Source organism: Cebus imitator, unplaced genomic scaffold (assembly GCF_001604975.1).
Source record: "Cebus imitator isolate Cc_AM_T3 unplaced genomic scaffold, Cebus_imitator-1.0 Scaffold187, whole genome shotgun sequence".
Lineage (NCBI taxonomy): Eukaryota > Metazoa > Chordata > Mammalia > Primates > Cebidae > Cebus > Cebus imitator.
Window position 1 is genome coordinate 2,662,701 of NW_016107502.1, and position 12,060 is coordinate 2,674,760.

The 12,060-nt window shown below is 38.4% G+C and overlaps 1 protein-coding gene across 2 annotated transcripts in view; it reads left to right on the plus strand.

The window, feature by feature from the left end:
* VWF (von Willebrand factor) overlaps positions 1-12,060 on the plus strand; it is a 173,693-nt gene that overhangs the window by 114,630 nt on the left and 47,003 nt on the right. For both annotated transcript variants that reach the window (XM_017546163.1, XM_017546164.1), the window contains exons 32-34: positions 1,137-1,301; positions 2,319-2,362; positions 2,647-2,824. In XM_017546163.1, coding sequence (XP_017401652.1) covers positions 1,137-1,301; positions 2,319-2,362; positions 2,647-2,824 — 387 coding nt within the window. The remainder of the gene's footprint in view (positions 1-1,136; positions 1,302-2,318; positions 2,363-2,646; positions 2,825-12,060) is intronic.

Sequence of the window (12,060 nt, forward strand, 5' to 3'; positions counted from 1 at the left end):
TCTTTCTCATCTTAGAAAATGGCAATTCCAACCTTCCAGTTGTTCAGTTCAAAAAGCCCAGCATCCTTGATTCTTCTTTTTTTTGTTCCTGATACCTCCATGCAAGCTCCATCTTCAAAATACATTGAGAGTCACACCACTCCACACCGTGTCCACCAGGGTCATCTCAATCCAAGTCCCCGTGATCTCTCACCTGGACTACTGAAATAGCTGTCTAACTGAAACCCCAGCTTCCACCTTTGTCCCCTGCAGTTCATTCTCAGCACAGCAGTTGTATGGCCCTTTAAAATCAGTCAGCTCCTGTCCCTCTGCTCTGCGGCCTTTGCACTCACTGTTCTCTCTGTTTGGGATGTCCCTCCCTCGACATCTTGGCTCCTTCCATCCTTATGTCAGGCCTCTGCTCAGACGCCATGTTTTCACCAAACACTGTCTAACCCCCAGAGACGCAACAGTGACCCACAGCTCAGCCCTGGGCATTCCCATCCTCCTTAGCTCATTTTGTTTCTTCCTCTTTTCTTTTTGAGACAAAGACTTGCTTTGTCATCCAGGCTGGAGTACAGTGGCGCGATCTCGGCTCACTGCAACCTCCGCCTCCAGGGTTCAAGCGATTCTCCTGCCTCAGCCTCCCGAGTAGCTGGAACTACAGGCTTGTGCCACCATGCCTGAATACTTTTTTGTATTTTTAGTAGAGATGGGGTTTTACCATGTTAGCTAGGATGGTCTCGATCTTCTGACCTCGTGATCTGCCCACCTTGGCCTCCCAAAGTGCTGGGACTACAAGCGTGAGCCACTGCACCCGGCCACATTTTGTTTTTTTCCTAAGCATTTATCCACATCTGAAATTCTGTATATTTACTTGGTTTGTGTGTTTGTTGCCTATCTCTCCATGAGGACAGGAGACAGGGAGGGACTTCATATGCTTGGTTCACTGCTGTATCCTTATTGCTTGCAATGGTATCTGACACAGAGGAGACACTCATTAGTATCTGTTGACTGAATATCTTCCTTGTAGGGCTGGTGTATGTGACCAGTCTGGAAAACATGAGGCTCTATTCAGATGCTGGTTATCGCGTCAGGACAGTCCATTTGGAGCCCACTTGCCCACAGATCCTTTCTTGTCCCTTTGCCAACCCTAGGAGTGACAGTGTTCCCTATTGGAATTGGAGATCGGTACGAGGCAGCCCAGCTAAGGATCTTGGCAGGCCCAGCAGCTGACTCCAACATGGTGAGTCTCCAGCGAATCGAAGATCTCCCTACCGTGGTCACCTTGGGCAATTCCTTCCTCCACAAACTGTGCTCTGGTGAGTCTTATAATACCTTTCTTACTCCTCTCAAAAAAAACCCTCCAAAACAAACCCACCATAGAAGCAAAAACACCATTCAAGAGACCCTGGGGTGCCCAGGCATGAGATTTGGCTTCGAATGGAGATTGTGATGTAGATCAGGACCTTTAAGTTTCTGCTCATGGGAGGTGTATACCACAAACCTCCGTGGGGCCAGCAGAAAGATTTCTGTATATGGTCCTGTTTCCACTCCATTGTCGATGTGAACTTGGCAGAGAAAGCCCAGGCTTATTTGTGCAGAGGGATCTTGGACAAAAGAATCAGAAGATAGAAGCAGGGAACCTCAGCGTCCTGTAGATTATGGTCTTCTTTCCCATGGCCCTAGACTCATTCTCAACATGGGTATAAAGGGTTTTAGAAATACGGTAACACGGAAACTCACATCAAAGTACCATAGTTTAGGTTGATTTTTCATTAGAAACAAAAAAACATGCTTTGTTTTTTGAGCCTGGGTTTGTATATTTTCCCATTGCTAGCTATAAGTCAAAACTTGCATGGCTACTGTCCTTCAGGGGAATAAGTCAATGCAAGTTTGCCCTTAAGGGCAATAACCCTATGCAAGTTTTGACGTATAGCTAATAACATTAACTATATGGAGAGATGGCAACTCTCCTGGTAGGAATCTTCAAGTAGATCTCTTTCAGGTTTCCAGTATCTGGCTTCATCCCCACTTTCCCCATCCCTGGCAGTGATCTACATGTGAACCAAGATAATGACGGCATAAACTGTGGTTATTACTGTATTATCACTGACGTTGGTATCATAATTATTAACCACAGAGCATGTCTGAAGAGCCACAGGATGACCACCTCTTAGCCTTGCGTCCCTATGTCTCCACTGTTAAACTCATTCAGATTCTTTTCAGAGTTAAGTTGACTTCGAAAACTAGACCAGGTTGCTTAAGCAGACATTGTGAATGGTTTAGAATTTCTGGGTGATAGATGGGAACTAAAGTCTTATTTGTGTCTGTTGCAGGGTTTGTTAGGATTTGCATGGATGAGGATGGGAATGAGAAGAGGGTAAGTTCCTTTCTGTTGACTTTGAAAGAAAAATCAGAGATGTGTTTGGGGCTCTTTTTCCCACTGGTTAATTTTTCCTCCTTTGATCTTAGGCCAGTTCTTCCTCTTACTGTCATCCTGGTGTTTTTTTGGGATCTTGTGTTTTGCTTCCTGTCTCATGTACAAGAGGCCTCCTTGCTGTGTAGGCCTGTGTTCAATACTAGGGGTCAGCTGTCCGGCAGATGGGTTCAGAGTTGGAGGACCTCATCGTATTCCCTGCCTGAATCTGCTGTCTTCTTCTGCAGCCTGGGGATGTCTGGACCTTGCCAGACCAGTGCCACACCGTAACCTGCCAGCCAGATGGCCAGACCTTGCTGAAGAGTCATCGGGTCAACTGTGACCGGGGGCCAAGGCCTTCATGCCCCAACAGCCAGTCCCCTGTTAAAGTGGAAGAAACATGTGGCTGCCGCTGGACCTGCCCCTGTGAGTTCTTTGCTTCTCCAGCCTGGACGATGTCAAAGAGGCAGTGCTTTTATCTTGGCTGTGCAGAAAAGTGGAGCAGACACCAACCAGCCCAGAAGTGCCCTTTCCTTCCTTACCACATGCGCAGTGCTACCTTCACTCCACTTCCTCCCTCCTGTGCTCTCTGGACATGCTTTCAGCCAGTCTCAGGGATCACTGCCCTTTTTCTCTGTCTTTGGAGGGAACTTCCCCAGATTATGTATAACCAGAAGGAAGAATCACTTTTCTGAGGTCAGTGTTCAGCTTGGCTGTTTGCAAGTCAACCTTTAGTAATCTATGTATTCAGGGAATAGCAGTGGAAGTATAGCAGTGAGAGAGACACTTCCAGAAAACTCTCCAACCACACCGATAGCAACAGTACTATCCAAGGTGGCCTGGAATGAGAGGAGGAAATATTTAAGTCCATCTCATGTGCACTTGTGGAGAGCATTTCATGCATGGGCTGGGTTAACCTTCTGTCTCATGTTTGGGAGAAATAACTTTATGGTGACCGCAACTCAGTAGTGGATTGTAATCTTTCTGCTGAACAGACATAATTGGTGGGATGCAATCAAAACTATGTTATAGCTCACTCTCCCTTTAGAATTTATTTAGTGAGATAAATTTCCCTCTTGGTGTAGTTGAAAACGCCACAAGATCTTACATTGTTTCTGCTTATTTATGTTCATTCATAAAGAATTCTATAGTTACTTTGTCATAAAACAAAGTCTCAATTGATAAATGGATGCCCACTCTTGTGTAATAATCGTAACTTTGAATTTGATTAGAGTTAAAACACCTCCCAGTCCCAATTTGGGCTGCCTACCTCTGGGAAAGAGGATATGGTCAGCTTTCTTCTGTACAAAGAGCTTTGCCTTTTTTGATTAAAAGCATATCCTGGAAATTACTCGATGTCATTTCAAAGAGAGCTTCCTAGTACTTTACTGCGTACCATAGGTTACCCAACTGTTCTTCTATGTATGTGCATTTAGGCTGTTTCCAGTATTTTGTAATGACAGAGTAAACCTGAATATGTGAATTTTCATATGGTTGGAGGTGTGTCTTCAGAGTAGATTCCTAGAAGTGAGATTCTTGGGTCAAAAGATAGGTGTATATGCAGTTCCCCTTAGATATTCCCAGATTCTCCTCCAACAGGAGAGGCGTGGTTGTGCAAAACTGGAATTTCCATCAGTTTGCTTTTTCATCAGCAAGGTATGAGAGTGCATGCTTCCCCACAGCCTTGGTAAGAGAGTGTATTGCTACAGTTTTTATTTTTTGCAAATTTCTTACTTTTCAGGTAAGAAATGGTATCTCAGTGTACTTGAAATTTATTTCTCTAGTGATGAGTGAGGTTAAACATTTTTTCATATGTTTGACTGCCATTTTATGTCTATTTTTGCAGATTTTCTGCTCATGCCTTTCCCTGTTTTCCCATTAGAAATTTGTGGTAAAAAACACATAACATGAGATCTACCACATTAATAAATGTTCAAGTGTGCAATACAATATTGTTAGCTATTTGCAAGTTGTATAGCAGATCTCTAGAGCTTTTTTGTTTTGTGTAACTGAAACCACGCCCATTGAATGGCAGCTTCCCATTGTCCCCTTCCCCTAAGCCCCTGTGACCACCATTCTGCTTTTTGCTTCTATGAATTTGACTATTTTAGATACCCCCTATAAGTGGATTCATGCAGTGGTTGTCCTTCTGTGACTGGCTTATTTCACTTAGCTTAATGCCCTCAAGTTCATCTGTATTGTGGCATATGAAAGGATTTCCTTCTTTCTGAAGACTGAATAATATTCCATTGCACGTATATACCACATTTGCTTTATCCATTTGTCCACTGATGCACATTTGGATTGTTTCCACCTCTTGGCTATTGTGAATAATGTTGCGATGAAATTGCAATGCATGGAAATTATACAACTCCTACAAGAAAACACAAGAACTTTTTAATGAGTGGAAGAGTAGGTGTCTTTTTGAGATCCTGATTTCAGTGCTTTCAGATGAATACCCAGAAGTGGGATTGCTGGATCATATGCTAATACTGGTTTTAATTTTTTGAGGAATCTTCTCACTGTTCTCCATAGTGGCTACACCACTTTACATTCCCAGCAACAATGCACAAGGGTTTCAGTTTCTCCACATTCTTGCTAACACTTGGTATTTCCTGGTATATGCCTGTGTGTTTGATAATGGCCATTCTAACATGTCTGAGGTGATATCTCATTATGGGTTTGATTTGCATTTCCCTGATGATCAGTAATGTTGGATACATATTTTTTCATATAATTGACTTTTTCTATGTCTCTTTGGAGAAATGTCTTTTCAAGTCCTTTGCTCATTTTTAAATTTGGGTTATATATATGTATATTTATTTTATTTTATTTTTTCCCCATTTATTTATTTTATTGCATTTTAGGTTTTGGGGTACATGTGAAGAACATGCAAAATTGTTGCATAGGTACACACGTGGCAGTGTGATTTGCTGCCTGCCTCCCCTTCACCTACATCTGGCATTTCTCCCCTTGCTATCTCTCCCCAGCTCCCCACCCCCCACTGTCCCTCCCCTATTTCCCCCTGACAGACCCCAGTGTGTGATGCTCCCTTCCCTGTGTCCATGTGTTCTCATTGTTCAACACCCGCCTATGAGTGAGAACATGCGGTGTTTGATCTTCTGCTCTTCTGTCAGTTTGCTGAGAATGATGGTTTCCGGGTTCATCCATGTCCCTACAAAGGACACAAACTCATCGTTTTTGATGGATGCATAATATTCCATGGTGTATATGTGCCACATTTTCCCTATCCAGTCTATCATCGATGGGCATTTGGGTTGGTTCCAGGTCTTTGCTACTGTAAACAGTGCTGCAATGAACATTTGTGTGCACGTGTCCTTATAGTAGAACGATTTGTAATCCTTTGAATATATACCCAATAATGGGATTGCTGGGTCAAATGGAATTTCTATTTCTAGGTCCTTGAGGAATCGCCACACTGTCTTCCACAATGGTTGAACTAATTTACACTCCCACCAACAGTGCAAAAGTGTTCCTATTTCTCCACATCCTCTCCAGCATCTGTTGTCTCCAGATTTTTTAATGATCGCCATTCTAACTGGCGTGAGATGGTATCTCAATGTAGTTTTGATTTGCGTTTCTCTAATGACCAGTGATGATGAGCATTTTTTCATATGTTCGTTGGCCTCATGTATGTCTTTTTTTGTAAAGTGTCTCTTCATATCCTTTGCCCACTTTTGAGTGGGCTTGTTAGTTTTTTTCTTGTAAATCTGTTTTAGTTCTTTGTAAATTCTGGATATCAGCCCTTTGTCAGATGGGTAAACTGCAAAAATTTTTTCCCATTCTGTTGGTTGCCGATTCACTCTAATGACTGTTTCTTTTGCTGTGCAGAAGCTGTGAATATTTTTATATATTTTTTAGTGTTGCATTGTATGCATTCCTAATATATTTTGGATATTAACCGTTCATCAGAAGTATGGTTTGCAAATATTTTCCTCCATTCTGCAGGCTGCCTTGTTATTCTGTTGACTGTTTCTTTTGCTGCACAGAAGTTTTTTAGTTTGATGTAGTCCTACTTGTCTATTTTTGCTTTTGTTGCCTTGTTTTTGGCAATGATATCCAAGAAATCACCACCAAGACCAATGCTGTAAATTCTTGTGTTTTCTTTTGGGAGTTTTATAATTTCAGGTTTTATGTTTCAGTGTTTAAATTTGATTTCAGGTTAACTTTGTGTGTGATATAAGATAAGGGTACAGTTTCATTCTTCATGTGGGTAGGTCATTGTTGGTGTAGAGAAACAACTGGTCTTGTAGGTTGATTTTGTATTCTGCAATTGAATTTGTTTTAGCAGATTTGTTTCAACTTTGCTGAATTTGCTAACAATTTTTTTGGAGACATCTTTGGAGTATTTTACACGTAAGATCATGTTATCTGCAAATAGAGATAATTTTTCTTCTTTCCTGATGTGACTGACTTTTATGTCTTCTTGATTCATTGCTCTAGCTAAGACTTCTTGTACTATGTTGAATAGAAGTGGTGAGAATGGGCATCCTTGCCGTCTTCCTGATTAGAGAAAAACTTTTAGTTTTGCAGTATTCAGTGTGATGTTATCTGTGGTATTTTCATAAATGGCTTTTATTTTGTTGAGGTAATTTCCTTCTATTCTTAGTTTATTGAATGTTTTAATCATGAAATGATGTTTGAATTTTGACAAATCTTTTTCTGCATCTGTTGAGATGATAGTGTGATTTTTATCCTTTGTTCTGTTAATGCTATGTATCACATTTATTGATTTTTAGACGTTGAACCATTCTCATGTCTGAGGGATAAATCACACACAGTCAGACTGTATGAATCTTTGTGCTATTGAATTCAGTTTGCTATCATTTTGTTGAGGATTTTCGCACCTATATTCATAAGGAATATTGACTTGTAGTTTTTTTATATATTTTTTTAATGTAAAGTCTGTGTTTGGCTTTGCTGTCAGGGTAATTCTGGCTTCATAAAGTAGAGAGTTTGAGAAAGATTGGCATTAATTATTCTTTAAATCTTTGGTAGAATTGTCCAGTGAAAGCATCTGAGCTCTTCTTTGTTGGGAGATTATGATTACTAATTTGATCTTCTTACTAATTGTGGGATTGTTCAGATTTTCTGTTTCTTCATCATTCAGTCCTGGTAGGTTGTATGTTTCAGGGATTTCTTTAGGTTATCCAATTTGTTAGTGTATAATGGTTCATAGTAGTCTCCTACAACCCTTTTTATTTCTGTGCCATCAATTGCAATATCCTCTCTTTTATTTCTGATTTTATTTATTTGAGTCTTCTCTTTTTGTCTTGGTTAATCTAGCTAAAGGTTTGTTAATTTTGTTGACCTTTAAAAAAACCAATTCTAAGTTTTGTTGCTATTTTGTATTCTATATTTCATTTAATTTTCCTCAAATCTTTATTATTGCCTTCCTTCTGCTAACTTAAAGCTTAGTTTATTCATTTTCTAGTTCCATATGTTGTAAAATTAGATTATTTGAGATCTTTTTTGCTGTAGACATTTACTGCTATAAACTTTCCTCTTATTACTGCTTTTGCTGTTTCCCATAAGCTTTGCTATGTTGTGGTTTAGTTTTTGTTTTTCTCAAAATATTTTCTGATTTTTCTTTTGATTTCTTAAAAAGCTCATTGGTTTTTCAAGAGTGTTGCTTAATTTCTACATATTAGAGAACTTTCTGAAATTATTTCTATTAGCAGTGTCTCATTTCATTCTATTGTGGTCAGAAAAGATATTTGGCTTGATTTTAATCTCTTTAAATTTGTTAAGATTCATTTTGTGGACTAGCATGTGACTTTTTCTGGAGACTGTTCTATGCGTGTTTGAGAAGAATGTATATTTTGCTGTTGTTGGGTAGAATGTTCTGTGTTTGTCTGATAGGTCCACTTGAGCCATAATGTTTGAGTTCTCCATTTCCTTATTGATCTTCTGTCAATAGATACTAAAATCTGTCAGTAGATATTAAAATTTCTCACTATTATGTTGTTATATTGTTATCATCAGTTCTGTTAATATTTGCTTCACATTGTGTGCTTTAATGCTGGGTGCATATATATTTATAATTATTATATCTTCCTTGTGAATTGATGCATTGATCACTATATAATGTCTGCTTTTTGTCTCTTATGACCATCTTTGGCTTAAAGTCCATTCTGTCTAAGTATGGCTACCTGTGCTCTCTTTTAGTTAACATTGGCATGAAATATCTTTTTCCATCTTTTCACTTTCAACCTATGTGCATCCTTAAATCTAAAGCGAGTCTCTTGTAGACAGCATATAGTTGGATCTTGTTTGTTTATGTATGTATGTATGTATGTATGTATGTATGCATGTATTTAGATGGAGTCTCATTCTGTCGTCCAGGCTGGAATGCAGTGGCGTAATCTTGGTTCACTGCAACTTCTGCCTCCTGGGTTCAAGTGATTCTCCTCCCTCAGCCTTCCAAGTAGCTGGGACTACAGGTGCATGCCACCATGCCTGGCTAATTTTTTGTATTTTTAGTAGAATGGAGTTTCACTGTGTTAGCCAGGATGGTCTCGATCTCCTGACCTTGTGATCTGTCCACCTTGGCCTCCCAAAATGCTGGGGTTACAAGCATGAGCCACCACGTCTGGCCCTTTTATTTTATTTTATTTTATTTTAGATTCATTTCACCCACTTTGTAGCTTTTGATTGAAGAGTTTATTCTATTTATACTTAAAGTAACTACTGATAGGGAAGGACTTACTGTTGCCATTTTGGTAACTATGTTTGGTCTGTCTTGTAGCTTTTTAACCCCTCTTTTCTATTCTTGCTACCCTTTGTGTTTCATGGATTTTTGGCGGGAGGGGGGGTTGGGAGGGATGAGGGCGTAATGATGAGATTTGATTCCTTTCTCATTTCCTTTCGTGTATCTTCTATAGGCTTTTTTTTGTTTGTTTGTTTTTGTGGTTACCATGAAGCTTACATAAAACAACCTATACTTACAACAGTCTATTCTAAGCGTGTAACAACTTAATTTCAATTGCACACAAAAACTCTACTCTTTTTCTGCCTCTCCCCTACTGTATGTTATTTATGTCACAAATTACATTTTTTAATGTTGTATATTCATTAACTGATTTTTATAGTGATAGCTATTTTTATAACTATCTTTTAAGCTCTATTCCAGAATTAAAAGATTTACACACTGTCATTACAGTATTAAAATATTCTATATTTGTTTATATCTTTACCTTCACCAGGAACTTTATACTTTCATATGTTTTCATGTTGCTGCCTAGCATTCTTTTATTTCAACATGATGGACTCCCTTTAGCATTTCTTATAAGGCAGATATAGTGATAATGAACTCTTTCAGCTTTTGTTCACATTGGAAAGTCTTTATTTCCCCTCCATTTTTATTTTACTTTATTTATTTATTTTTTTGAGACTGAGTCTCACTTTATCACCCAGGCTGGAGTGCAGTGGCACAATCTTGGTTCACTGCAACCTCCAGCTCTGGGGTTCAAGCACTTCTCTGTCTCAGCCTCCTGAGTAGCTGGGATTACAGGCACCCACCACCATGCCTGGCTAGTTTTTGTATTTTTAGTAGAGACGGGGTTTCACCATGTTGGCCAGGCTGGTCTCAAACTCCTGACCTCAAGTGATCCACCTGCCTCGGCCTCCCAAAGTGCTGGGATTACAGGCATGAGCCACTGCACCTGGCCTCCCTTCCATTTTTGAAAGGCAGTTTTTCTAGAGATAGTATTCTTGGCTGGCCATTGTTTTCTTTTGAATATATCATCCAACTCCCTTCTGGCTTGCAAGATTACTGCTGATAAATTCGTTAATAGGCTCATAATGGCCCCCTTTTATATGAAAAGTTATTTTTCTCTTGCTGCTTTCAAAATTCTCTTTTTATCTTTGACTTTTAACAAATTGATTATAATATATCTTGTATCAGACTTCTTTAAATTCATTCTAGTTGGAGTCTTTTGGACTACTTGATGCGGGATGTCTATTTTCTTCCCTAAATTTGTTCATTATTTCTACTTTCCATTGGGTTTTAATCTTACCCTTTATTTTAAATACTGGAACTATTAGTCCATTACCTGTGATATAGGTTGCAGTACTATTTATTGACATGTCAATATTTGCCCCTAGTGATGTGAGATAACACTTTAATCATATATTAAATTTACATATGTGCATGGGCTTATTTCTGAACTTTGTTTCTGATTCCACTTATTGTAAGCTCTCCGTATGCCAGAACTCCACTGTCTTAATTACCACACTGTCTTAATTAGAGGAAATACCTCTAATGTTTTGTCATTAAAGGCTTTACAGTATGTTTTAGTGTCTGGTAGGACTAGTGCCTCCACATAGTTTTATTCTAAAGTATTTCCCTGGCTGTTCTTTTATGTTTGTTTTTCCCATATAAACTTTAGTGTCAACTTGTTTACCTCCATAAAAAGTTTGTTGGTATTTTTTATTGGAATTGCATTGAATTTATACATTAACTTTATACATTAATTTAACTTGATACATTAAATTTAACTTTGGAAGAGCTGGCATTTTTATGATGTTAAATCATCCCATCCAAGAACAACTATGCCCACTTATTCAAGCCGACTTCTTGTCTTCTACAAGTGTTTTAGGGTTTATTCACCTGGGTTTTCCACATTTCTTGCTAAGTTCATTCCAAGTATTGAATCTTCTTTGTTGCTATTGTAAATGAGATTTTTTTCTTCTCCATTATGTTCTTTACTTATCGTTTGTGTATATAAGGGGCATTGATATATGTATGCTAATTCGATATCCTATAGCTTTACTGAATTCCTTTGTTATTGAGTTAGTTTAAGCCTGGATTGTCTAGGGTTTTCTGGGTATGATGGTGTATCATTTGAAAGTAGAATTGTTTTTCTTCTTCTTTGTCCATTTTTGTGCCTCCAAGTAATTTCTCTTGCACACTTGCGTTAATAAACTTTTTAGTACGATGTTGGATTAACCCTAGCCCTGAGGTCTGGAAACTTATAAAGCCTGGTCATAGTAGTAACCTGTAATTCATGCTAGGAGTCACATGACCATCTAGTCTCAAACTCTACAACATTGACAGCAGTATTCTATTGCATTAAAATGAGCTTTCTTAAAAAAAAAAAAAGTATCTTATTCCTGATTTTAGTGGAGTATCTTATTCCTGATTTTAGTGGAAATACCTCTAAGATTTTGTCATTAAGATTCTGGCTCCAGGGCTGTGTACACACACACACACACACACACACACAGCCCCCCCATACACATGCACACTATCATATATTTTATTATATTAAGTAAGTATCCCTTAATTCTCATTTTTGCATGTTTTCTTTTTTGTCAGGAATGATTGTGGAATTTTGGTGTTGGTGAAGGCTTTTTCAGCATCTGTGGGGATAATCACTTGATTTTTTTCTCGAAGTATATTAATGTGGTATGTTATTTGAAGGGATTTCCTAATGTTGATCCCACTTGGTTATGGTTTGTTATTTTCATAATGTGATGTTGGATTCTGTTTGGTAATATTTTATTTAGTACATTGTTTTTGATATTCATAAGTGTTTTTGGTCTGTAATTTTAAAATTGTTTCTTTAGATTTTCAGTAATATATACATATAACATAAAATTTACCCTTTTAACTTTTTAACTTTTTTTTTTTTTTTTTT